Source organism: Bos indicus x Bos taurus, chromosome 10 (genome assembly GCF_003369695.1).
Source record: "Bos indicus x Bos taurus breed Angus x Brahman F1 hybrid chromosome 10, Bos_hybrid_MaternalHap_v2.0, whole genome shotgun sequence".
Taxonomy (NCBI): Eukaryota; Metazoa; Chordata; class Mammalia; order Artiodactyla; family Bovidae; genus Bos; species Bos indicus x Bos taurus.
The window spans coordinates 4,767,915-4,795,834 of NC_040085.1; the positions used below are offsets into that span (position 1 = coordinate 4,767,915).

Sequence of the window (27,920 nt, forward strand, 5' to 3'; positions counted from 1 at the left end):
GTGGAAATGAAGGGAGCTCTAAGAACTGGTGGTAATGACTGGACAGAGCCAGCCGAGCTCCTCAACCTGCGATAGGAGAAGTCAGATAGTTCAGAGTGGTTGTTCTGAAGCCTGCAGGCTAATGAGAGATAAAATTTGAAAAAGATGAAAGAGTTTAAAAGTTAGAATTTTGGAATTCCTTGTCAGTCCAGTGGTTAGGAGTCTGAGCATTCCCTACCAAGGGCCCAGGTTTAGTCCCTGGCCAGGGAACTAAGATCTTGAAAACCATGTTGTAAAGCCAAAAAAAATAGTTAGAATTCTGAACGAAATACTGAAGGGGAAAAATGAGACACTTACAATACTATTTCTTTATGGAGCCATTCCAGTGAAGCAAGGCTGTACTGAAGGTTCAGTGCTCATTTTCCCTTTTAACTTTCTCTACATTCTTACTAGGCACCATTGAATGAGCTTAGTTTTAAAGTGGTCATATGCAGAAAGTGCAAAGAATTTTCTTGAACTTTCAGACAAACTCCCAGAGGGTTGTATTATTATTCATTCCTTTGGGGATTTCCTGGGAAAGAAAGCTAGGGTTATTTGAAGGCAGATAGATTTACTAAAACTAAGTCCTAGACTTTTTAATCAATTTTATGAAGTCACTTACTATACCTTTCTGAATAATGTAAAAAAAGAATGAGCTAGGTAAATAGTACTATTGGGGGTTGGTAAGTTGCCTTGTAGCAAAGTATGTAGTGTTTTCTGACAAGGCTTTGTCTTCAGCATTGAACTTTTCAATGAATCAGTGACTTGGGTGAAAACACAGACAATATTTTATAATGTTTGCAATTGGCACAAAACTGGAAAAGACAGTTGAACATATAGGATGCCATCATCAAGATTTCCAAAGTCTTACCAAGCTGACTCAACAAGCCACAATCAGATGAAATTTAACAATAATAAATGTAAATCCTTTCTCTAGTACTGAAAAGTAAATTGCAGATACACAGGTTGTGGGAGACCCAAAAACTAAGATTGTGGTATCTAGTCCCATACTTCATGGCAAATAGATGGGGAAACAATGGAAACAGTGAGAGACTTTTATTTTCTTGGGCTCCAAAATCACTGCAGATGGTGACTGCAGCCATGAAATTAAAAAAATGCTTGCTCCTTGGAGGAAAAACTATGACAAACTTAGACAGCGTATTAAGAAGCAGAGATATCACATTGCTGACAAAGGTCCATCTAGTCAAAGCTATGATTTCTCTAGTAGTCATGTATGGATGTGAGAGTTGGACAGGAAATCCGTCCTGAATAGTTATTGGAAGGACTGGTGCTGAAGGTGAAACCCTGATACTTTGGCCACCTGATGCAGAGCCAACTCATTGGAAAATAACCTGATGCTAGGAGATTGAAGGCAGGAGGAGAAGACAGAGACAGAGGATGGGATGGTTGGATGGCATCACCAATGGCACATGAGTTTGAACAAACTCTGGGAGATAGTGAAGGACACAGAAGCCTGGCGTGCTGCAGTCCATGGGGTCGCAAAGAGTCGGACATGACTGAGCGACTCAACAATAACAATGACAACAACACCCTAAGCATTCTAATCAACAGTGTTAAGAACCGCCCAGTGTTGAGCTCAGTGCCTGGCACTTATAGTTGCTCAAAAATGTTTGCTGAATGAATAAACAGATAAGGTGATGCAACTTTTTAAAAAGTTTCTTAAATTTTCAGTTCAGTCAGTTCAGTTCAGTCCCTCAGTCGTGTCCAACTCTTTGCAACCCCGCGGACTACAGTACACCAGGCCTCCCTGTCTGTCACCAACTTCTGGAGCTTGCTCAAACTCATGTCCACCACATTGGTGATGCCATTCAACCATCTCATCCTCTGACGTCCCCTTCTCCTCCTGCCTTCGATCTTTACCAGCATCAGGGTCTTTTCCAGTGAGTCAGTTCTTTGCATCAGGTGGCCAAAGTATTGGAGTTTCAGCTTCAGCATCAGTCCTTCCAATGAATATTCAAGACTGATTTCCTTTAGGATGGACTGGTTGGATCTCCTTGCAGTCCAAGGGACTCTCAAGAGTCTTCTCCAACACCACAATTCAAAAGTATCAATTCTTCAGCAGTCAGCTTTCTTTATACTCCAACTCTCACATCCATACATGACTACTGGAAAAACCATATCTTTGACTAGACAGATCTTTGTTGGCAAAGTAATGTCTCTCCTTTTTAACATGCCGTCTAGGTTTGTCATAGCTTTTCTTCCAAGGAGCAGGCGTCTTCTAATTTCATGGCTGCAGTCACCATCTGCAGTGATTTTGGAGCCCAAGAAAACAAAGTCTCTCACTGTTTCCACTGTTTCCCCATCTATCTGCCATGAAGTGATGGGACCAGATGTCATGATCTTAGTTTTCTGAATGTTGAGTTTTAAGCCAACTTTTTCACTCTCCTCTTTCACTTTCAAGAGGCTTTTTAGTTCCTCTTCACTTTCTGCCGTAAGGGTGGTGTCACCTGCATATCTGAGGTTATTGATATTTCTCCCCACAATCTTAATTCCAGCTTGTGCTTCCTCCAGCCTGGCATTTGACATGATATACTCTGAATATAAGTTAAATAGCAAGGTGACAATATACAATCTTAATGTTCTCCTTTCCCGATTTGGAATAAGTCTATTGTTCCATGTCCAGTTCTAACTGTTGCTTCCTGACCTGCATACAGATTTCTCAGGAGGCAGGTAAGGTGGTCTGGTATTCCCATATCTTGAAGAATTTTCCACAGTTTGTTGTGATCCACACAGTCAAAGGCTTTGGCATAGTCAATAAAGCAGAAGTTGATGTTTTTCTGGAACTCTCTTGCTTTTTTGATGATCCAACGGATGTTGGCAATTTTTTTTTTGAGAATAATATTTTTATTTTATTTTATTTTTTGGCGATTCGTTTCACACATGATATTATACATGTTTCAATGCCATTCTCCCAATCATCCCACCCTCGCCCTCTCCCACAGAGTCCAAAATACTGTTCTATACATATGTGTCTCTTTTGCTGTCTCACATACGGGGTTATCGTTACCGTCTTTCTAAATTCCATATATATGCATTAGTATACTGTATTGGTGTTTTTCTTTCTGGCTTACTTTCTGGCTTACTTCACTCTGTATAATAGAGTGGTTCCTCTGCCTTTTCTAAATCCAGCTTGAACATCTGGAAGTTCATGGTTCACATACTGTTGAAGCCTGACTTGGAGAATTTTGAGCATTACTTTGCTAGCATGTGAGATGAGTGAAGTTGAGTGGTAGTTTGAGCATTCTTTGGCATTGCCTTTCTTTGGGATTGGAATGAAAAGTGACCTTTTCCAGTCCTGTGGCCACTGCTGAGTTTTCCAAATTTGCTGGCATATTGAGTGCAGCACTTTCACAGCATCATCTTTTCAGGATTTGGAATAGCTCAACTGGAATTCCATCATCTCCACTAGCTTTGTTTGTAGTGATGCTTCCTAAGGCCCACTTGACTTTGCATTCCAGCATGTCTGGATCTAGGTGAGTGATCACACCATCGTGGTTATCTGGATCATGAAGATCTTTTTTGTATAGATCTTCTGTGTGTTCTTGCCACCTCTTTTTAATATCTTCTGCTTCTGTTTGGTTCATACAATTTCTGTCCTTTATTGTGCCCATCTTTACATGAAATGTTCCCTTGGTAAAACTAATTTTCTTGAAGAGATCTCTGGTCATTCCCTTTCTGTTGTTTTCCTCTATTAATTGTACATTAATATGTAGATGGGACCAGATTTGTGGAAGCTAGTAGTCCCCCTGGATTCGTAATTATCCGGCCACATCTAGCATACGCTGTCTGGTTGTGAGCACATTTCATAGGGACATTGTCAAGTCAGAGATTACTTTGAAGAGAGTCACTAAACTGGCACCTTTCTGTGTCCTGTGTTTTTTTTTTTTTAATACCACATCACAAGTCAAAAAGTTAAAGGAAATGGAGAAATCAAGGAGCCAAACAAAAGACATGAGAGAGATGAAAGTTGCCTTAAAAATATTTGAAGAATATCACTTCGATTGAGGATAAGATTAAATCTGTCTATAGTCCTGAAGAGTAAAATTAGGACACACTGGTGGAGGGCAGAGGAAACAGATATTGGCTCTGAATTAGGAAAATCTTGGGGAGCACTCCAAAAGTGAAATGGGTTTTTCTGCAAAGTAATGAGTTCTTTGTTACTGGAAATGTGCTGGTAGAGGCTACATTTTTATTGAAGGGATTTGTGGAGTGAGATATTAAGCTGGATGACTTATAATGCTAATATTCTGTGGCTCTGCTAAGGCTAGAGAGAGTTCCATGGGCATCAAAGTTGCTTTGTAATTTTCTCCTCTAAGGTGACCTTTGGATTCTGTGCACACTTAAAACTGTCTCCTCTAAGGTCACCCTGAGATTCTGTGCACACTTAACAACTGTCTACTCTAAGGTGACCTTGGGATTCTGTGCACACTTACAACTTTCTCCCCTACCAGGTAGATGTGTAGTGATGCCTCATAACTTATCCAAGCATAGAGCCCTCTGCAGAAGTTCATTATACTTGCTGTGCTTCCTTTCACTGGCTGGTTTCTTTGCTTCGTGTGGATTCTGTAAGCTTTACATTGGTTGAAACTGCTATAAAAAAAAATTCCAAACACACATACTGCATTTATCACACCTGGGAGTCACCCACAGTACTTTCAGGAAAAGCAATTTGATGGTTTTCCTTTTATATGTATTTCCAAAGCAGTAAAGTTACAAAGATCCAGTGTGTAGGGCATAAAGACAAATGAGTCAAGGCAAACAAGAACATCCATCACAAGAGACATTAATGACAAGAAGGCTCTTTTAATATACAATTATTTAAGAAGAAGAGGAAAGGTTGACAGCAGCGGCTTTCATCATATCTTTAAAAGTGCCAAAGAGCAAAGCCATTTGCCAAGCAAAGCAGAAGGCCCCGGACTACCTTGCCGAGTTTGCTGCCTGGGCAGGCCACGTCGCTCTGAACTCCTTAGCCCAAGCAGACAAAATATTATCGTTTCCAGTTCTTTAAAGCTGGCATCCTGCTTCATAGCCTTGACATTCAACACATCATAATATTTTTGACTACCATGTCCATCCACTTTTCAAAAAGCACCTTTTGAAAATTATTTCTCAAGTTGATAGCAATATTTCAAATCTTCATTGCTTGCGTTTGCTGCTTCATCTCCTGCCAGTCACTGCGACGGCATTTAATCAGGCGAGGTTACATGGTTCCTCTGTTAGGCTAGTACCCGGACATGGAAATGTAGCCATAAAATCAGGCTCCAGATTCTCAAGTACACAAAGATGCTAAGTTTAGAAGGGAAGGATTTATATAAGTAAACCAATAGAAACTGCTCTTTTTTTTTTAAAGACTGTGGGTTTTAAAAAGTCAGAGTAAACACAAGAATACTCTATACTCAATAATGTATTTTTCATTCAACAAACAGTTGTATTTGGTGTTCTCAGATGCTGTGGTGTATGGGAAAATTAGTAAGAAATAGACTCCTTGTCCCAAGAGTTTATGCTCTAGTAGAGAAGATAATAAACAAATATACTACTACCTACATGTGTATAGCAGCCGATAGTTTTGCATTTTCTTATTTGACCACCACTGAACAGAACATGAAGTAGGAAGGACAGCTTTTATTAACTCCTTTTATTAGTTTAAAAACTGGACTCTTCAGGCCCAGGGTCACACAGGGATTAAAGTATCTGAGTTTTGGCTGGAAAAGTACACCTAGCAAAGCACTGAGAAAATGGTAAGGGAATATGCTGCTGCTGCTGCTGCTACTAAGTCGCTTCAGTCAGTCCAACTCTGTGCGACCCCATAGACTGCAGCCCACCAGGCTCCCCCATCCCTGGGATTCTCCAGGCAAGAACACTGGAGTGGGTTGCCATTTCCTTCTCCAATGCATGAAAGTGAAAAGTGAAAGTGAAGTCGCTCAGTCATGTCCGACTCTTCTCGACCCCATGGACTGCAGCCTACCAGGCTCCTCCATCCATGGGATTTTCCAGGCAAGAGTACTGGAGTGGGCTGTCTTTGCCTTCTCTGAAGGGAATATGAATGAGGCAGATAACTTCCAGTCATGGTGAAGATGGAGGACTAGAGGGAGTCAGGTGCATTTGAGCTGGATCTTGGCTTTCGATTTGTAGCAGTGATGGAGCAGGAAGGAGAGGGATGGAAAAGAGAACACTCTGCACAGAAAGAAAAGGATGAGAGAGGCTGGAGAAAGTTAGAGAGGCATGAAAACCGGTTGTTAAAACAGGTTGTCCAGCTTGGCAGTGATCAGCAGAATGGAAGGTGGCTAGAAGGTTAGGCCAGTCCTGGGATAAGTTACACATTAATTGGGAACCACTAGGGAGCTAGTGAAGGATTCCATTGGCTCGCTTGTGTGTTGCACTGAGAAGGCAGTCGTTTGATCAGAACAGTCGTGTAGACATCTCAAGCTGTCCGCCCAGAAAACCTGCACAGGAAAAGACCCTGAACAGGAAGATGAGTCAGGAATCTGGCAGAGAAACCCAGAGATGGAACAGCGTAGAGACAGAAATGTGTTTGAAGACCTGCAGCCTTTCGTTCTAATCAGATGGGTTCTTGGTGCTCATCCTGAGAGAGAAGCAGGTTGAAATCACCAGGTCAACTTGTTTCCGTGAGAAACAAGCAGAACGGAATGTGCCTTAGCTGAAGAAGCAGAGCTGTCCCCAGTGACGGCTGTTTTCCTGAGTGCAGTGCTCCCTGGGGTGCTGAGGGGCAGGGGTGGGATGGAGCCGAAAGAAGACTGCTCCTTCCAGCTCCCAGGCCTGACTTTTCATTCCTTCTGGAGGCAAAGTGATGTCCTGCTGGCTGACTAGGATTCTCCCCTCAGTTCTGCTCCCCTGTGTGTATGTGTGGCAGGGAGCTGGCTAAGATTGGGTGAGGTGAGCAGTGGTAAGGGGGACAGAGAGAGAAGATGGGAACTGGGTCTGTTCTCTCACTTCTGACGGTGCTGCTTCTGAAGAAGCTCAGGGAGCGTCCCAGGCCGCGGACTCCTGGCTTGTTGAGTCTGCCTCTAGGCTCAGTATGACTGGTGGGGAAATGTGTTTTCTGAGCAGGTGCCTGTTGACCCTCTGGGTAATGTTACAGCTCTGAAGCTAAAATAAGTATAGAAGCACTGAAGTAAGGAACTTGCAATAAAAAAGAAAAATGAAAGCCATAAGCAAAATGAGAATTATTGGATCAAGTGTGAAGCGTAGTAAATGTCGAAGCCGGTGATAATTTTTCTGCTAACAGACCTTGCGAAGATGGAAGTTTCCATAATTCTTTTCCTTTTTTTTTCTCCCCTCTTGCTCTTGTCGCAAGATCTGGGAGCGGGAGGAACCTGTTTCAGTGTTGCAGTGCAATGCAAAGCAAGGCAGAAGTGTGGAATGCCCTTAAATGACAGCGTGAACACAATAGCAGGTTTGGCTGTCTGCAGTAGATGTTAAATTGCCACTTGCTAAACTTTTCAATTTATATGTGAAAAGCTTTCAATGCAGTCATCTAATTATTCATTGAAATTTCATATTCACAACATTTAATGAGCACCTGTTAGGTGGAAATTACTCCATTAGGTAGTATTTATAAAACTAAACTTAGCGATTCAGTTATGAAAATAAATCATGACCCACATGGCCTGGAAGGCCTGCTAAAAGCCGGCAAGAGGTCCACTAAAATATGTCTCCTTTGAATTCCACCAGAAATCTCAGCTGGGGGAGAAAAACCACGACTATTTGTTTTAAGCTTCTCTATGTATCCTCTTAAACTGTTAATATGAGGAACAGAGGTTGTGGCCGAAAGGAAAATAAGGAGATCCTGAGTGTATGTATGTGTCTGTGACCAGGTTGAGGTCTTGTGGTCTGAGTAGTATTTTCATTGGCCTGTAAAAATGCTGGGGATTTACAAAACTATTTCAAAAGTAAAGGAATGGAGGTTTTAAAATATTGAATTAGTGCATATGTTTGGGCTCAATTTACCCCCTCTTTTGTGTACTTTATGCCTCAAATTTCAAGCCATGCTGTTACTATTATAAATTCTCAACAATATTTTAAAAAAGGGGGTAAAAATACTGTTGTATCCCGTATTTAAAATACCTCAAGAAGTCTACCCACATCTATTTTCTTTCTCCTCATTCCACATTTAAGTCTTACCAATACTTTGCTTCAGAAGCATAGTGTTGCCCTATAGTCATAGAAAGGCCTTCTAGGCAGTCTGTCCTGCCAGGTCTCACCAATCCTTCTCTCTCAGTAAGCAAGTGGTGGTGGTCCCATGGGCACGAGGGAAGATCTCCTGGCTCCTCCTCGTTTCTTTCTGTACCACGGACCCAGATGCCAACTGCCAACTCCCACTCCAGCCATGGTCAAATGGAAAAGCAAATCTAGTCAGATTCTAGAAGGGTGGGGAAATCGACCTAGAAAGTCGAATGTATTTGGAGGAAGTCTTCAAAAACACCCTTAAATTTCATAGTGGTGATTATTTTCTCTGGCAATACTGCAGCATAAATGGGTATTCCTATCTGGGCAGCACCAAGTTGGCATTTACACTTCACAGAAGAGGCACCTGAAGAGAGATGGTCTCAGTTGCTTGCTGTGAATCATACACATTGATTGTAGCACACTCTGGGTTTACATGTGGAATTCTTTTTTTTTATTACTTTTTTGAATTATATAAATAATGCATAAGTTTCTTGTATAGAAAGATCAATGAAAATGAAGAAAAAAGAAACATATATAGCCAAGCACCCAGAAATGACCATACAAATATTTTCTTCTAATTTTCTGTATCTGTGTGTATATGTACATACATACATAGGTTTTTTTGGAGCGAACCTGTACTGACCTCCACATAATACTGAGAATATCTTTTTATGTAAGGTGGTGGCTCTCCTATGGAGTCTTCTTTTGCATCCATGGATACCTTTGGTTTTCTAACTGAGCATTGTTAAAATTTGAAAATAGGTTCTACTGAGGGATAATACAACAGATTACACCTGATTCAACATATGCTTACAAAACCCCATCCAGGCCTAGCATTCTTTAGCCATGGAATAAACCACACTCGGCTTTAAATTCTAGTCCTGTCACTTACTATATCCTTGAGCAAGTTACTTCACTTATCTGAGCTTCACTTTCCTCACCTGTAGTCAATTCCAGTTTCGTAGGGTTGCAATGAATAGAATATAAGTGTTTAAAACAATGAAGGGCAGCACCCAGCCCCATAGTAGTGCTCAGGAAACGTCGGTGAATTAATGAATTCATGCCCTCAGGAGCTTACTCGGATGTGAGTTGACTTTCAATGTGTTCTGCTTGTTCAGTGTACTCATCATTAACTGAAATTATATTGTTTTCAAATTTACTACTTATCGTCTCTTTTCATGAGCACAAAACATCCCCAGCAACAGTGGGTGGCCAGTGCACACAAAACATTGAACATTTATGGTTCTGACTTGCTTGCATCTTTCTGCTAACCTGGCCTTGTCATTGTCACCTGGAGGCTGTTCGGCACAGAGTCAGCCCCTCTTTGCTTCTCTCGCCATTCATTGGTCCGTGCTTGGTTCCAGCCATCCTCCGTTACCTGAAGAACGACGGGAGGATTCACCTGGTGGTTTTCAACAACCTGCAGCTGGCTGACGGCAGGAGGCACAGGCTGCTGCTGAGACTGACCAACCTCCACCGGGGGGCCGGCTCCGTGGAGCTGTTCCTGGACTGCACCCGCGTGGACTCCATCCACAACCTCCCCAGAGCCTTTTCCGGCCTCGCCCAGAGTCCCGAGGCTGTGGAACTGAGGACTTTCCAGAGGAAGGCACACGTAAGAACCCACAGACCATCTCCACAGTGGAAAGATGGTTTCTGAGAATGCAGATGAGTGGGCTGAGGTCAAGAATGGATCTAATTCTGACTGCATATTAGAATCACTTACTGCATTTAAAAACCAACTGCTAGATGGCCCACAGTCCAGACAAATCAGAGTCTATGGAGGTGGTGCCTAGGCATCAGTCCTTTTAAATACACTGATTCTAATGTAAAGTCAAAATTGATAGCTACTCCTTTAGATAAGTGGAGACTTTGGGCATATAATTATAAAGTAGAAAAGGAATAGCAAAAACTTTTAAACTATCTTAGGGCAGTAAGATGATCTATTTTTAATCTTTCATAAAATTATAATTTTTTAATAGAAGTAGAAAAGAATGATTGAAACTTGCCAAGCACCACGAACAACATTTTCCATAGGTCTTACTACAGCATCCCTAACAAAAAGAACCTTATTGCCAACTTACTTCCATGAGACCTTACATATCACATCACTTCTGTCTTCTGTTTTATGCCATGTTGATGGTATTTTTTACATTATGTCATTGCACCTACTGTAGAAATTGCCACATATATTTCCTGTATAATTTTGCTAAAAAACAAAATATAATTTTGCTATTTATAGGAAATACTCCATTTCCTATAAATAATTAGTATTCTTTGTCTTTTCTAATTATTACTGTAACTGGTCATAGTTTCTGAATTTCATCTGATATGGAAGTCAGTACCAAAATCAATAACCATGTTCATCCACTGTGGCCCATATTGTTGTTGTCTTATTTATCACAATCACAATTTTCCATTTCTGTTTCATTACTTCATTATATGTGCTTTAACTAATTTATATATGCTTGTATAGTGTTGGCCAAAAAGTTGATTTGCGTTTTTCTGCACAATATTATGGGAAAAATCTGAACGAGCTTTTTGGCCAACCCAGTACCAAGGTGTTCTGAGCCCTTTGTACAAAGAAGCAGGTTATGAACAGCAATTTTGGTTATAACTAGGAATGCTGAGAAACTTTAGATACTGATATAAAAACTGTGAATCAGATACTAGAATTTGTGCTTAAAATATAGAGAGCATTTTTAAACAGAAATTTCAAAACTAAAATCTAGGTTTGGAGAGAGAGAGAAAGATATATATATATATATATAGTGTAGATTTATAGAAAGAAAAAATTAATGAAGAGATATGCTAAATTTTATATCTGAATCCCCAAAGTAGCCCAGATAGTCAGAATGACAGTCAGAAATTATGTCTCTATTTCAGAAATTAGTATCCACCACCAAATAAATCAATTTCTAAAATTCCATCAGAAATAGATGGAATTTTTTGGATTTTTTTTTTCCCCCAAAATTCTACTTCCTTAGATTGTCAGCAAGGACCACAGTGCTCTATCTTCATATTCATCTTCTCATTTACTCAGTCAGTCAATATGTGCATTCTGGGCATTAGGTGTCCCGTAGTTGGCAAAACAGTCATGGCCTCCATAGAGCTTATGGTCTGGTTCCAACACAATATCTGTTACATAAAATGTGTTGCATACATCTTAACTAAATTGAAAAGCAGAGTCCCTCTGAAAATCCTCAGTGCGCTCATGTCTAAAATAAGGATGAAGATCTTACATCAGCAGTTAACATAAACATTTTCTATCATCTGTGTATAAAATAATGGGTACAGGTAAAAGCTACAAAATTAAGGGGTGAGAATATTAACTTGATGACTAACAATGAATGATTGTTATCATCCAGTAATGTGAAAATACATGAAAATGTACAGAAATATACATCATAGACTATACTGTGTATTCTTTCTCATAATCCAAGGAAACCAGAGACTTTGCTAAAACCTGGAGCCAAGACATCCTAAAAATAATAGTGTTTAAAATTGGGATCAATGTCTTATTCATTGCAGTCTAAACTCCATAAACAGACAATTCTTAAGAGGCTCCTACCACAAGAGAACTTGTTTACCATGAAGGAAAAGGGCCTTTTCTTTTCTCCAAGTCACCTTGATGAACTCTCTCATCAAGATCACCCTGGATGCCGGCACTCTCCTAAGCTGCTGGCTGCTTCCGTATTTGCTTCAGTCAGAAGGGCAGGGCTCGCGGGTGTCAGGAAAAAAATGCAAACCCACAAAATTATGTAAGATGTCAGAGTCCAAGTATTCAGGCCTACTGTGTTATGAAAATTGTGTGAGTCTGCATGCCCACTGGCTTTTGAATGGCACCAGCAATGTGTGGTATGAATCCAATTTCTTCCAGGACTCTTTGGAAGAGCTGAAGCTGGTGGTGAGAGGCTCGCTGATCCAGGTGGCCAGCCTGCAAGACTGCTTCCTGCAGCAGAGCGAGCCACTGGCCACCACAAACACAGGTGTGTATTCTCAGGCCGTTTGCTCACTTCCATCAATAAACCCCCAGGGCCGTGATGGGCTGGGTCCTATCCCCGAAGGGTGGGCTGTCAGCAGGGCACTCCTGTAGGATGTGTCTACAGAAATCAGGCTTTTGTGCCAAAGTCCAGGGCAAGAGGTATCTTCATTGCACTTGTGTTTGTATAACTCATAGGAATTTGGACTAACTAGAGCAGCGGCATCATTATTATTATTTTTTAGGCAAATTAGATGAATTTTACCCCATGTTAAATTCTCATACCCTGAGTTTTTCATCATGATAATTCTCTGGGAAATCATTTGTTTTTGAGTCACTGTAGAAATAGCTGTCACTTTCTGATGCTCCTTTCCTTCCACTGTTCCTACAGGAGACTTTAATCGGCAGTTCTTGGGGCAGATGTCACAACTAAACCAACTACTGGGAGAGGTGAAGGATCTTCTGAGACAGCAGGTAACAAGCTGGGTGGACCATCAGAAAAGCCCTGTAACAGAGATGCTCTCTGTTGGAGCTGATAGAACTGCAGGCCTGCAGAAGCAGGGAAGGGCCTGGAGCCAGACCTCAGGTGGCCCCATGCAGCCTGCCGCCCTGGGGCTCTGCTGGAAGGGCTCTGAAAATGGGGGGCCGTCCAGGGCTCCAGGCAGAATGGGAGCCACCCAGGGCTGTGTTAACATTCCTTTAGGTTCTGTTTAATAGTTTGCCACTCATGAATTCTTTCATTCCTGGATTATACATCAGGTACTCCTTTTCCATCTTTTTTTCCCCCCTTCCCATTTCTAAAGGTCAAGGAAACATCATTTTTGCGAAACACCATAGCCGAATGCCAGGCTTGCGGTAAGTGCTTTTCTAGTAACTGGCATGCTTCGGAGTTGGACAAGCAAATGTGGACTGCTGAAGGGCCTGGGTGGGTGAGGCTCCGCCGGCTGTGGTTGGTGGAGGTTTGGCACCGAGGTGGAGGGAAGGGAAAAGAAACTCATCGGGGAGCTGAACCACATCCTGTATCAGCTCTATTTTCTTGGTGGTTGAGAAACCTGTGGATGATGGTTTTTGTCTAGGTCCTCTCAGCTTTCAGTCTCCAACCCCCAACACTCTGATGCCTGTGGTACCGGCGGCATCCCCGACACCCCCCGTGCGCCGCTGTGATTCCAACCCGTGTTTCCGCGGCGTGCGATGCACCGACACCAGAGATGGCTTTCAGTGCGGACCCTGCCCCGAGGGCTACACAGGAAATGGGATCGTCTGTTCCGATGTCGATGAGGTAAACACTCAACTAGACAGAGGGGGCTCCCTCGGTATCGCGGACAGCCTATGGCTTATGGGAAGAGAAGCCAGGTCGATGACTGAGGGCTGACTTGGGTTGACCTCCAGGCCACATGAAAACGACTCCCTCGGGAATCTTCAGAGACCCATGGGAGGTGGGGAGGCGGAGGCGCGACCTATGGTTGTGGCCGCCATCATTGTACCTCCTGTCTGGGCTTCCCACCGCGGTGGTTCGTGTTGCTGCAACGCTGAGATTTCAGCCTTTGACTCTATCGCTGATTCTCATAAGCAGTCTCTGGGACTACTGTGATTTTTTTGTACACTTGTGAATGTGGAAAGGGAACCATCTGGGTAAGGGTATATTTTAGGGGTTGCAACTGATTTCTTCAGGCTTCCTCAGTGGAGGAGTGAGAGGAATCTCAAACCAACAAGACGTTTTGAGGAGGCCCCATAGTCTGTGAGTAACCAAATGTGCCCAGAGATGGAGCCAGAAAGACATGTAGGGCAAATACAGGCTGTTTGGCCAACTGGCAAAGCCTCTGACAGAGATTGTTTCAAGACCATAGTTATCCAGTCACTGGTCCAGTCTCAAGGAAGGCAGTGTTCACAGCGGGTGGTAAGGCTGCCCCCAGCATGCGCCTCTGTCCTTCCATCAGGGCAGAGGAGGGCTTCCCTGGTGGCTCAGATGGTAAAGAATCTACCGGCAATGCAGGAGACCGGGATTCAATCCCTGGGTCAGGAAGATCCCCTGGGTAAGGGAATGGCCACCCACTCCAGTATTCTTGCCTGGAGAATCCCATGGACAGAGGAGCCTGGCAGATTATAGTCCATGGGGTCGCAAAGAGTCGGTCACAACTGAGCAATTAACACTTTCACACTTTCAGGCCAGAGGAAGGCTGGAAGAAGCTTAGCTTATGTACATGCATCCTATAGACTCATGGTAGCCGATTACCTCCCCAGGTAGTAAGCAATTAAGACGATCTCTAGTCCCTTTGGAAGAGCATCTGCACGTGTTTCACAGAACTGCATGTGGTTCTTATCTGTGAACTGGAATTTTCCTTCTTTTGAAAGGGCAGGAAGTAGTCATGTTTTTTACATTAGTTGAAGTGGTTTAAAAAAAAAAAGAAGAATGAATCTCCTAGACTGTGAGAGCCTTGCAACAGCCATGGGCTTGATAGGGTCCAAAGTCAGGAACAGCCCCTGATGAATCACATCTTACTGAAGAAATGACAGCTGCCCTGGCTTGATCTTCTCAAGGTCTTTTTGAGTAGTTGCTTTAATAATGCCTTTGGACTCAATGGCCACCTGACAAATGTCCAGGAGCACTGTTCTCTCCCAGACATTTTTAAATTCCAAGTTAGAATATCAGGGAGTTTGCCCTGGAAGGTGGGCTGCTGAACATTAGGACCCTTTCCACTCGGCTGTGCTTCATTCTATATTATAGCAAAGCTCACAACAAGACAACCTCCAGGCCGTGTGGGTCAGGGATTCTCTGGGTCACTATGAAATTGGAAGCCTTTATTGCCTTTGATCATTTCAGCCCCCCCAAAATGGATAGTTAAGTGATTCCACAAGTTTGTGCAAAGAGATGAACAATGGACATTTGAGCGTGTGTTCTCCCTGTGGCTACAGACTGAATTTTTGTTTCTCTCTAGTGTAAGTACCACCCCTGCTATCCTGGCGTGCGCTGTGTAAACCTGGCTCCTGGCTTCAGATGTGATGCCTGCCCGGTGGGCTTCACGGGGCCCATGATGCAGGGCGTTGGGATCAGTTTCGCCAAGACAAACAAGCAGGTGGGCTGAAGTGGTGGTCTTTTGGTCTTTAATCGCCAACAGGAAACCTTTGGTTGGTTCCCGTCTCTTTCCATTCCATAAGGGTGTGTGGAATGTCCTCAGGCACTATGGGCACATTAGCAGGTTTTTCCAACTCATTTCTGAATATACGTGTCCATCAAGGCTGGTGAGGAGCAAGCTAGTCAACTGGAATCATCGAGTATCTTTAGAAAAACAGTGAAGGCAGTAAGACTGGATGTGTGGCTGGATCCAGGCTTATTTTGTTGGTAGCCATTTGAACGATTAGTGACACAAAAACTTAAGAACTGGCGAAACAAATAAAAGCTTTGGAAAATTAGGTCACTTCTATAGAGTCATTGTTGCTGATCAGAAGCTGTTTTAGAGATGAGAAGATTTCAAGAGTAGACGTAATCCCCTGGGGAAAACCCCCTTTCTTCTTATATCAGCTATAAATTGCCATAAAGCTCTTGAGCAGTTTGTGACAGTCTCCATTTATTTCTCGATGTTCTACTATATCCTGGTCATTATTTAACTGACTGACTGTGAAATTCTTTCTGATGTATTCAGCCCTTAAAAATGGTTGGTCTATAAATATATTTTACTACCTTAGGGAAATTATTAGCTTTGAAGAGGACAGAGGTTCATTATTTCCTAGCTGCCTATCAAAGAATTCTAGAGGGCATCATTTTTTAGGCTGGAAAAAGGAACCAAGCTAGACACACAGGGATGGCAAGAAGTCATTAGAGTAATGACCTAAAGCTTTACTTCCTCTTCTGTAAAGACAGAATCGTCAAGTCTAAGCCAAAGGAAACAGACAAAAAGAAATAGAAGGTGCCTTATGTAAGCTAGGAAGGAGCCCTTCCAGTGGATTTCCAGTATGGTAGAAGAAACTCAAGTCGAAGGGAGCCAACTTGCTAACATTTAACAACAAATTTTAAGGCATGACCAATATCAAAAGAACTATAAGGAAATGTGCAGCTTCTAGAAACAAAGTGGGAACTCAGAGTCAGGGCTGTAGATGGAAGCTGATGCCACAGCAGCTCATGTGAGATGGAAGATGGGTATAGGCCCTCCAAGTGGGAAACTGGGGTTCATGCACTATGTGGGTATAGCAGATACTGTTGGAAAGACCTAATACCCCCGAAGAAAGCCAGAAGCCTCAGAGAGCTACCCTCCTCATTAAGGAGATGAAAAAACTTTCCTAGCCACCCCCCTGCAAATCAACAGAAAGCTTGATGTCTGTTTTGGGACATGGTTGACAGAAAATCATGGTTCCCTATAGCAAATCAAAGCTCCAAGCTTGTACAACATAAAGTCATGATATCTGAATCTGTGTTACACATAGAATGCAGAAACAAGCCCCAAAATTGACATAAAAATTAGCCTTAGAGCAGTAAAATCCCCAGGGCCCTGGCTGATATCACTTTGTGAAGAGACTCCAAATCTCAGGGCCCGTGGGACACCCTCAAGTAAGGCCACTAAGGATATACTCATAAACAAAAATGTAATTTATATAAAGAAGCTACCCTGAGGAGATATGACAGATATTAAAATGAGTTCAGAAGGAGAAAAAGGAAAAAGTAGATACCATAGTTAAGGGATAGGGCAATGTGGGGAAAAAAATATAGTCAGGTTTGAAAAAATAACTAAAATTTATTCAGTGAAAAATATAATAACTGACATCAAAAATAAAATAGATGAGCAAAACAGCTAGCAGGGGATTTATTGACTAGAAGGTGTATCTAAGGAAATCATCTGGAATATAGCACAGAGAAAGAAAAATATGGAAAACAGGGATGAGAAGTTAAGAGTCAAAAGAGATTAAGAAAATCCAGTATTTGTTTAAGTGTAGTTACAAAGAATAGAAGGAACAGGAGCAGAGGGGAACTAAGAATTTTTCAGAACTGAGTAAAGTCCTTGGGTAGAAGAAGTTCATGAGTCCCAGGCAGGGTAAAGCAGAACCTTCCTGAAATTGTGGAGCAGATTAATCATGTTAGGTTTCTGAACAACTTTAAATACCAAGGAGTCAGCTATCACTTGGAATTAGGTTGAGCTCAGACCAAAGCAAACACAGGGAGATGGCCAAAACAGTGCTCTGATGACCAGCCACTCTGAAAGTCCATATTGTCGCTTCAACCAAAGATGTCAGAACAAAGCAAAATGTATTTGCCTGTCTACTTAAACAGTGTGTCTCTTTCAACCCTTCCACACTAGGTCTGCACTGATATTGATGAGTGTCGAAACGGAGCATGTGTTCTTAATTCTATCTGTATTAACACTTTGGTAAGTATGTTTCATGGCTCTTGTTATTGATGACCAGTTATTAAAACAAGTGTGTGTCTATAAATCATAACCCCAAGGCAGTAGAGAACATATGGGCATAATATATTTGATTTGCAAATGAGGATAAAAGTTTGTGCTGAGGGGCTTCCCCGGTGGTCCAGTGGTTAAGACTCGACACTTTCAATGCAGGGGTTACAGGTTCAATCCATGGTTGAGGAACTAAGATCTCACATGCTGTGCAGCATGGCCAAAAAATAAAAAGTTTTGTGCTGAAAAAGTTTTTACTATAAGAGTAATGGATAAGTAATTTTTTCTATAAGAATAACTTTATGATGGAATTCCCTGACAGTCCAGTGGTTAGGAGTCTGCGCTTTCAGCGTTGAGGGCACAGGTTCAGTCCCCGGTCCGGGAACTAAGATCTCACAAGCAAGAGTAGCATGTCCAAAATAATCTTTTTCAAAATGCCAAACTTGTTCTTTACCATCTCTCAAAGTTGCAGTGTTGGGCTTTTGGATGAATGTTTATTTAATAAAATATTATCATTCTTATATTTTTTAAATAGGAAGAGCTTCTTAGTTTTGTATTAATAGTTCAGTATTCCAGAATAGGCATTTTACTGGTGACAATTGCCAAATAGTATTCATTGTTTTTACAGAACTTCTCAAAAGTCATTTGTATTAAATTAAACTGCTTAACACTTAGGGGTCTAAATTTTAACTCTTTGGAAAAGGGCTTTATTTCTGGAAGTTCCTGTTGACTCTTTCAAGGTGGTAGATGTAGCAGAGTAGACTGTCAGGAAAGAACTGGTGGCTCCAGCTACTGCTGCTTCTCGCTTCCCTGGTGGTTCAGCAGTAAAAAAGAATCCACCTGCCAATGAAGGAGATGTGGGTTCAATCCCTGGGTCAGAAGATCCCCTGGAGAAGGAAATAGCAACCCACTCCACATACTCTTGCCTCAGAAATCCCATGGACCGAGGAGCCCAGTGGGCTACAGTCCGTGGGGTCACAAAGAGTAGGATACGACTGAGCAACTAAACAACATCACTGCTTCTCACTTACTGTGTGTTCCTGGGAAAGGTTTTAATCTCTAGCTTCCTAATATGCCAAAGCATTTTATAAATATTGCCATTTACTTTAATCCTTACAACAATCTGTCAATAGGCACTATCATTATTCTCATTTTACAGCTGAAGGAGCTGAGGCCCAGTAAAGTTAAACACTTAGGCGAAGACCACACATCTCGTAAGACGTCCAGTTTGCCTGCAGAACCGTTTTTATTCACGACACTGCCTGCTAATATACTGGGACTTCCTGCTTCTTAGCCTTTTACCAGGAGAAAGCTAGTCTGCAGAAATAGATCTGGGAGACACTGACATGAAGGTGATAACTAAAGCCACCCTTGGAGAAGAAAAGTAGGCAGTGGAATTGTCTAGGAAGTAGAACTCTAGAGAACCTCAAAAATGAACAAGTAGGCGAAGGAAGACGAGCAGAGGAGCAAAGAAAATCAGAGAACTGACCAAAGGCTATGGTCCAGTGAGGCTAACAGACCAAGAAACATCACTGGAGGGAATTTCCTGGCAGTCCAATGGTTAGGTCTCTTCCAGGGCCCAGGTTCAATCCCTGGTTAGGGAACTAAGATCCCACAAGCCCTGCGGTGCAGCAAAAAAAAAAAAAAGAACTTCCCTGGTGGTTCAGTGGCTAAGACTCCATGTTCCCAATGCAGAGGGCCTGGGTTCTATATCTGGTCAGAGAACTAGATCCCTCGTGGCACAACTGAAGATCGTGTATGCCACAGCTAAGTCCCCGCACTGCCAAATAAATATATTTTTAAAAATCACTGGAGAGCATCTTTTACGCTTAGTGATTAGGGAGTTGTGAATGACTAAAATCACTGAATTGTATTCTTTACATGGGTGTCTTTCATGGTATGTAAATTCTATCTCAGTAAAGCTGTCTTTAAAAAAAAAGTTGGGCTTGCCTTGGGAGTGCTATCCCGATGGACCTGACAGCTCATTTGCCAGGCTTCTTCCACACCAGCCCACCTCATCAAAAATCCTCAATGCTAGGCCACCAACAGTTCTCTGTCCATCACTTGATTAAAAAATAAATAAAAAATTTTTTTCTAACTTGCCTTTTAACCCAACCATATCCTTTGTCCCCAGGGTAAATTCTCTCTCTCTACCTCCCAGGACTTCGTTCAGGTTTTCACCCCATTCCTCCTTGCCCTCCACAGTGGAGCCAGCAAGACCAAGCGGCTCCCCAGCCAGCCTTCTTCTGCCTTTGGTTCTGTTCTCTTATGTCTCTGTGGCCATCTGTGGCTTCCAGTCTGCTCGTGTCTCCCTCAATATTCACACGATGTTATAAGACACGCACATAACAGAGGCAGGCGTGGGGCTCACTTCGTCCTGGCATCATCAGGTCCATGTACAGACAGACACCGTCATAGGCCCTTTGCTCCCAGGTCCGAGCATCATCTCGCTCTGCTCCTTGCAGGGATCTTATCGCTGTGGGCCTTGCAAACCAGGGTACATCGGTGATCAGATGAGGGGATGCAAAATGGAAAGAAACTGCAGAGATCCAGAACTGAACCCTTGCAGTGTGAACGCCCAGTGCATCGAAGAGAGGCAGGGGGATGTGACGTGCGTGGTAAGTCATCTGCTGCTTGCTTTGTCGTTTTCTCCCTTCCCTTTGAACCACCACCGCTCTCTGGTTTCTGCTTGCTTCAGAGTAAAAGTACTCAAAAACGAAAGCAATTCCATCAAAATAAACGAAGGATGTGGCTGTAACAGAGGCAGCTGAAGTTTGTGGAGAGCAATCTGAAGTCACCTAACCATCAGCCACCTTTGCACTCTCTTGGCCGTGGGTCAACACCATTTTCTTGAGCATGCTGGTGGTGGAGCCCCAGCTCCCATACAGCCTCTGTGGGAGGCCCAGGAGGTGAGCCCCAAGACTCGGGGGAGACGCCTTCCCTCGACTAGTCCCTCGATAAGCTGCTGGTTTACATGAGCACACTTCCCTTCCTCACTGTCCTCGCCCTGAGGACGTCCAATTTCCAAGTCTGGCCTAACACTCTGGGAGATGAACTGCCCTGGAGGGGTGGCGAGCTGCTGTCAGAAACCCTGGGAGTAAACCCTCCATCTTCCACAGCACCCGTTCTTCTCTGTGCCCGCCTCTGCCAGGCTCAGGAGGAGCTCGGTGGGTGCTCACTCTCCTTCCCGTGCAGCTCCCGGCCCTGGAACTGCCTGGGGAGGGGAGGCCGGAGAAGAGGGCAGGGCACTTCAGCCTCGCGAGGGTCTCCCACCACTCAGGTGTAGAGTGGGCCCTTGGTGAGGAATGGAGCTTGTTACTGCCATCTGCCCCCAAACCCCAGCCCTGGAGTCCTGGGGCAGGAGTGGGGGCTTCTAGACATGGCTAAATAATCCGTCTTCAGCTGTTCAATTCCTGCTTCCTCCCCGGGGAGCCAGGCCCCTTAGAGTCTGGTGTAGCAGTCAGCCTGAGCAGCAGGATAGATTCTGGGAGACTTCTCCCTTCTTCATACCTCAGACTTCTTTACCTTTTTGTTCTCAAAATTTTCTACTATGAGCATATGGCTTTCAAATAGGAAGAATGAGGAGAATCAAAACCAAGTTAAAGAAATAACTATAATACCATCCCCTCTCTCCAGTGGTACAAGTAATTTGTACAAGGTACTGACAAGGGAACGAGCTGGGTTGAAGGGGGAGAAAAAAACCAACAATTTCTTTAATTCCTATCAATGGGGCTTGTTTATTCCCATTGAGAGGCAAGCATATATCTATGTTTAAATCCTCATCTTTTGTGAACAAATTAACGACTCCCCTGGGATGGTGGGTGATGGGGCTCTTAATGTGTTTTTGAATTTGTAATAAGGCACAGCGACAGATGGTGAAGGATTAATACACTTGGAGTGACTACTAAAATAATTTAATCTGTCAGAAAATGGCTCATTAAAAACGTATTTGTTCCTAGAGGAAATTTTTTCTTCATTAAAATGAGTCAAGGACGATACCCCCATGGCTGTGCTTTCCAGGCCTTCTAAAGGCCCTACTGAAACAACTGAGCGGAAATAAGGGTAGTTACGGGAGGGGTGTCTTTGGAACCCTGCCTTCCATGTCTCTGGTTGCAGAAGAGGGGTGCATGTGATTGAGAACAGACAGGCTGCAGCCTAGGAAGTCACTGGTCTTAAATCACCTCATCTTGATTAATGAGGGCAGGAAATTTAACGTTAACTAGTGTCAAGCTTCTCTTCCCTTGGCCCTGACGCTGTTCCCCAGACTCTTACCCACCTCCCTCCCCACCTCACTGGTTCCTTGTCACTTTCCAGGCCGCCCTGTCCCTTGTTCCTTCTTCTGTTCTGCCTGTCGCTTCAGGTACCGATCCTGCTCCTGGGCTGAGCTCCCAGGTACCACCTCGTACCCCGGACGCCCTTATGGAAGGATTGCCTTTCTCTTAGGTTTATCATTATCTTTTAACCAGGCCCACTAGGATATGGATATGAGGGGAGAACTTGTGTTAACCAAATACATATGGCAGAAGACATTGAACTGGGACAGTCTTGAGTTCAAGTCCCAGCCCTGAGACCTTGGGCAAGAAGGGACTTCGCTGCTCTAAGTTGACTCTTTTGTAAAATTGGGTATTGATGACCTTGCATCATCACTGTAAGGACTGGAGAAAATGCCTTTAGAGTCTGGTCGGGAATAACTGTTACTTTAATGCCTATTCTACTAGCAGTGAAGGCTTCCCCTCAGCAGCTGGTGGTGGCAGGGAACTTGGGTAGACTTTTTCAGAGGAATGGAGAACATACAGACCCAGCAATGCACCTGTGGGAACCTTCTCCTGTTAGGGGATATGAACAGAGGTTAAGCACCTTGGAAGGTTCCCTGTGTGGTGGAAATTGATCTAGAAGACCGTTAGATACAGAGATATGGGGCCAGGATGATAAGGAAAGTGCCTCAACAGCCTCTCTCCCGATGCGTGCATTTATTTCCACTGGAGAATGTTTTGACAATAATCCCAAATTACAAATATTAATACAAATAAATACCCTTTGAACCAGGAATTTCACACTAAGAAACCAGAAGGTCAAATGTACTAGAATTTGTCAAATGTGCAGAAGGACAAATGTACTAGAATTCTTTGTGGCAGCATTGTTTGCAATAGAAAAAGGTTTTAACAACTTGACACCCACCAGTAGGGGACTAGTTGAATTAATTAAGGCACATGTATTCCAATTTATGTATAATAGATCTGTGCCCATTAAAAAGAATGACACAAATCTACATGCAGTGATATGGAAAGAGTCCCAAGATGTAATATAAATTTTTAGAACTCAAGGTGCAGAGTAGTATACATGTGTGCTACCAGTTGTGCTAAAGGACAAAAAAAAAAGGAAAAGAATATGTGTTTGCTGGTCTCTGCCCAGCATGTCTCTGGAAGTATTCAAAAGAGTGGTTTGCCTGGATTCATGAGCCCAGGAGCAGGAGGGAGCTTTCATTCTGCCTTTGTATCTTTTGAATTTTGAACCATTAGACTACAATATTCAAAACACAGCTTAATAGTTTTAAAATCCTCCCCACAAAGCCTCCTGGCTCTGGGCCTGTGTACAGGAGCAGAGGCCCTTGTAAGCCCCAGCCTCCCACCAGGCTCAGCGCCTGGGCTTTTGACAGGCTTTCTTTTCACAGTGTGGGGTCGGCTGGGCTGGTGACGGCTACATCTGTGGAAAGGATGTGGACATTGACAGTTACCCTGATGAGGAGCTGCCATGCTCGGCCAGAAACTGCAAAAAGGTGAGGGGGACGAGCAGGAGAAGACACACGCAGACACACGCGCGAGCACATATGCACACTCGCTCTGTGGCTTTCCAGAGCCACATCTTATATCAGGGAGGGGTTCTGTGGGTTCCATTCAGAATGTATTTTTAAAGTAGCTGCATCTCAAATGTAGCAAAACAGCCATTGACAATAAAGTCAGATAGGTACAGAGTGTGTTGAGGTCAGAAATAGTTTTTGATTTAGATGGAGATGGGGTGGGGAAATGGGGAGAAGTTGGTAAAAGGGTACAAACTGTCCATTATGAGGTGAATGAGATCTGTGGATCTAATGTAGTTAACATTGTATTGTATGCTTGAAATTTGCTAAGGGTAGAACTTACATATTCTCAGCAAAATAAAGGTAGGGATAAATATGTAAGGTGACAGATATGTTAATGAAATCAGTGGAGCTATCACTTCATAATATATACATGTATCAAATTATCACATTATACATTTTAAATGTCTTGCCATTTTGTCAGTTAAAATACCTCAGTAAAGCTGAAAAAAAGACAAACGTAGATGTCCCTCTGAGCTGTTTCTCCAACTTAGGACAACTGCAAGTATGTGCCAAATTCTGGCCAAGAAGATGCAGACAGGGATGGCATTGGAGACGCCTGTGATGACGATGCTGATGGAGATGGGATCCTGAATGAGCAGGTAGGCACCTGCTTTGCTGGGAGGGTCTGGGAATGGCCACGCGCCAGAGATGGTAGAAGAAAGTCCATGAAGTTCACTGTTTATATGAATCATCCCAAATGTCCATTTCCATGCCTGTGTTTCCACAGCACTGTAACTTTTTCTTCTAAGATTCCAAAATGTTTAAAATACAAAACTGAGGAGCTTTGACCGCCTGAGGTCTGACATCTCGTGCCAGCAGCAGGGGGGTGGGGTGAGAGGAGGTTGACTGGCATCCACCCCAGGACCAGGCACACAGGCGGTCTCAGTAAATGTCGGTCTCGGGATCCTTTAGGATAACTGTGTCCTGACCCACAACGTGGACCAGAGGAACAGTGACAAAGACATCTTTGGGGATGCCTGTGATAACTGCCGGAACGTGCTGAATAATGACCAGAAAGACACTGACGGGGATGGGAAAGGAGATGCCTGTGATGACGACATGGATGGGGACGGTGGGTTTGCCTCGCGCTGTCTTTTCCTTGGGACCTATCTGTGCTTTTCTCCTTGTTCTCTCTTATGAGCAGGAACAGAATTGCTGATTCTGAAGGCCTTCCTTCTCTGGGGGGTTCTACATGGCCTGAGCCTGGGGGACCCCAGGTCCACTTATTTTTGTCTACTTATTTCTCCCATGTTTAATAACCTTCATGCTCCAGGAACTCAACATCATTGCCAGAAGCTGTAGGAATCCCTTCAAGCAGTGTCTTGTCAAGGCTGTATCTTTGGAAGACATCTGTCTTCTCAGACTACAGCTTCCTCCCTCCCACCGTCCTTCTCAAGCATAAGAGCCCTAGAAGTGGAAGATTGAGGGAGAGGGGCAGAGCAGGATCAAGCACTGCAGCCCCAGGTCAGGCTCCTCATGCAGAGAATCAGGTCTTTTCCCAGAGAGTGGAAAGGGCCATCAGGCAGGTGGCTGCACCAGCCAGCTCCAGGGTCCCCTGAAGGGCCTCATACTTTGGTCTGTGTGAGTAGCACCCCTGGAGAACAATTCTAGAGCTCTGCAGGCCATAAGGAAGGACATTTGTTTCTGTATAGCTCCCATAAAACACAGATGATTGTCATCAAAGTATAGGCTGGATCTGATCATTTCTGAAAAACATATCACTTTATAGGACCTTGAAGGAATATCCTTTTAGAAATACACTATACCCACCAACACCCTACTCCAGAAAATTCACACCTCTCTAAAATGCAACCTTACCTTCTATAAGCCGGACAGCTGGTAAACCAGCTCAGCAAAATGAACAGAAAAGGCCCTGAGTTGTAGCATTTGCATTTCCATGATATAAATACCACTCCCACCATCCCTGGTTCCAAGGTACCAAGAGGAGATGACACAATTGAACAGGAAGCTGGGGAGAAATGGTGTGAAGGGCCTGGCTCCAGCCCACCACCGCCCAAGCCCTGGGGCCCTGGTAGTAACAGACCCACGAGCTCCTCCCTCCCCAGGCTTGGCCCTCTTGATGCCTCATCTGGTCACAGTGATAGCCCTCAACACCTTGGATAGATTCTAACTCGCTGGATAAATGCCACAAGTCACTGTTCGTTTTTGAGCCTCCCAGAATTCATCCTTTGATGTTACCTCAAGATAACTGCACCCCTGGAGAAGGGAATGGCTACTGACTCCAGTGTTCTTGCCTGGAAAATCCCATGGACAGAGGAGCCTGGCGGGGCTACAGTCCAGGGGTCACAGAGAGTTGGACATGACTGAGCACGCACACACAGCAGATAACTGCTGGAAGGGGTAGTGCTCCCGGAGGATGGCCTGGGCGGATGCCACTCCCCGAGTGCTGGCCTAATCACTACAACTCCTGAAAGTCTGTGCTCCAGACCTTTCTGTGACGTTCGCCTGACTCAGGGAAGCATTCCTCTCTTGAAGGAATAAAAAACATCCTGGACAACTGCCAGAAAGTTCCCAATAGTGACCAAGAAGACAGAGACGGTGACGGTGTGGGGGATGCCTGTGACAGCTGTCCTGAGGTCAGCAACCCAAACCAGGTTAGTAGGACCCAAGGGAAGCTGAACCCCAGGCTGAGCGCCCCGTGCAAAGATGCACTTTAAGACCAGCATCTGGAAGAACGCAGCAGAGCCCACCAGCCCCGTTTGCTGCTGCTCCCTTCCTCCTAACAGCAGAGGTGATAATGTTGTATACGTAGGACTGGAGGTGATGAGAGGGACACTGCAGGACATCTGGGGCCCTCTGACTCATCTCACAGGCTGTAGAGTCCCTCTGATGTCAGTCCTAGGAATCTAAGGATGCCCAGAACAAGTTTTTTTTTTTTTTCCTGCTGAAAGGAAAATGTAACGGAAATTAACTATGGGGAGCCTCATGTCCCTTTCATCCCCAAACCCCTGTGTATGGACATTTCAGATTAGGTTCAATCAGCGATGTGTAGTTTCTCTTCTCTCTCCTCCTTCCTGTCTGGATCCTTGGGTGTGATGTGTCACATATTTTGAAAGCCGTGGGAAGGGGTCGTCATTGTTGCCCTCTGACTCACTCCTGTTCTGGCTCCGCTCCAAAATACAGAAGCAAAGCAAAACCTGCTTGCTTCATCCTCGTGTCTGTGGTTGGCCCCCTTCCGACCTGTGCCGGAGGGCCGCGTCTGCACCTGCCCCCACACTGCCCCGGCGCCCTTCTCCAGTCAGCTCATCTGGTGTGTAGGCAGCCCGTCCTTGGAGCTTGATATTTTGGAAGGCTTTTTTGAAAATTCAGCATTGTGCCTACACCAATATGGTGTTGTCCTTTTGCAGCTTGCACCACCCCAATTTCAAAGAAATAATTCCTGAGATCCAGTGATGATGGGCCAGGCCTGCCTTCTCCGGAACGTTCTGTGCAGGCCTAGGGATAAATAACACGTTCTGTTCCCTTTGCAGTCTGACGTGGATAATGATCTGGTTGGGGACTCCTGTGACACCAATCAGGACAGGTATGGCATGTCTCCCAACTGCATAGGACCAGATGAAAAATCCAGAGGGAGTTTTCTCTCTCAGAGCTTTCTGCTGCTACCATGCTTTGGGGGCTCTCTGGGTAGATTGAGTTGCTAGAGGAACAATGGCTGTCTTTGGTCAGGGTCACTGCACCTCTGTGGATGGGGGAGTTGACTGTATCTCCACATGGATGGGCCACGAGGCACTTGAGCAACTGAGACTCCATCACAGGAGAGGCTGTGTGGCATCCCTTGTTAGAGATGGGCTCTGGAGCAACACACCTGGATGTAAATCCCAGTTCTCCACTTAACACATCAGCTAAGGCAATGGCACCCCACTCCAGTACTCTTGCCTGGAAAATCCCATGGATGGAGGAGCTTGGTGGGCTACAGTCCATGGGGTCGGCTAAGAGTTGGACACGACTGAGCAACTTCACTTTCACTTTTCACTTTCATGCATTGGAGAAGGAAATGGCAACCCACTCCAGTGTTCTTGCCTGGAGAATCCCAGGGACGGGGGAGCCTGGTAGGCTGCTGTCTATGGGGTCGCACAGAGTTGGACACTGCTGAAGCGACTTAGCAGCAGCAGCAGCCCCAGCAGCAGCAACCTTACACATCAGCTGCCCATCTCTCTGTGCCTCCATTTCCTCATCTGTAAAATGGGGCTAAAACTGGAATGTAGCTCTTAGGACTGTTGTGAAGGTTGAGCTAGTTTATGGAAAGTACATATCACAGTTTCTGTTACATGGATATTAGCTCTTTTGCTATTGTGTGTTCTTTCAGCTCAGGGAAGCTTCACCATCAGCCCCAAATAGAGAGCTGCCAGCTTGCTGAGAGATCTTTGTGATTTCATTGTCTCTGGAATCGTTTCATTCAGTCTTCTTGGGTGGAATTGTTCTATGCAAATGAATGCTGTCAGCCCTTCTC

General features: G+C 44.1%; 1 protein-coding gene across 1 annotated transcript in view; it reads left to right on the plus strand.

The window, feature by feature from the left end:
- Positions 1–27,920, plus strand: part of THBS4 (thrombospondin 4) — a 54,202-nt gene that overhangs the window by 16,322 nt on the left and 9,960 nt on the right. Inside the window, exons 3-15 of the mRNA XM_027552959.1 lie at positions 9,591–9,838; positions 12,104–12,212; positions 12,597–12,679; positions 13,009–13,060; positions 13,282–13,484; positions 15,142–15,279; positions 17,494–17,562; positions 20,055–20,207; positions 23,261–23,365; positions 23,941–24,048; positions 24,362–24,521; positions 25,946–26,064; positions 26,941–26,993. Coding sequence (XP_027408760.1) covers positions 9,591–9,838; positions 12,104–12,212; positions 12,597–12,679; positions 13,009–13,060; positions 13,282–13,484; positions 15,142–15,279; positions 17,494–17,562; positions 20,055–20,207; positions 23,261–23,365; positions 23,941–24,048; positions 24,362–24,521; positions 25,946–26,064; positions 26,941–26,993 — 1,600 coding nt within the window. The remainder of the gene's footprint in view (positions 1–9,590; positions 9,839–12,103; positions 12,213–12,596; positions 12,680–13,008; positions 13,061–13,281; positions 13,485–15,141; positions 15,280–17,493; positions 17,563–20,054; positions 20,208–23,260; positions 23,366–23,940; positions 24,049–24,361; positions 24,522–25,945; positions 26,065–26,940; positions 26,994–27,920) is intronic.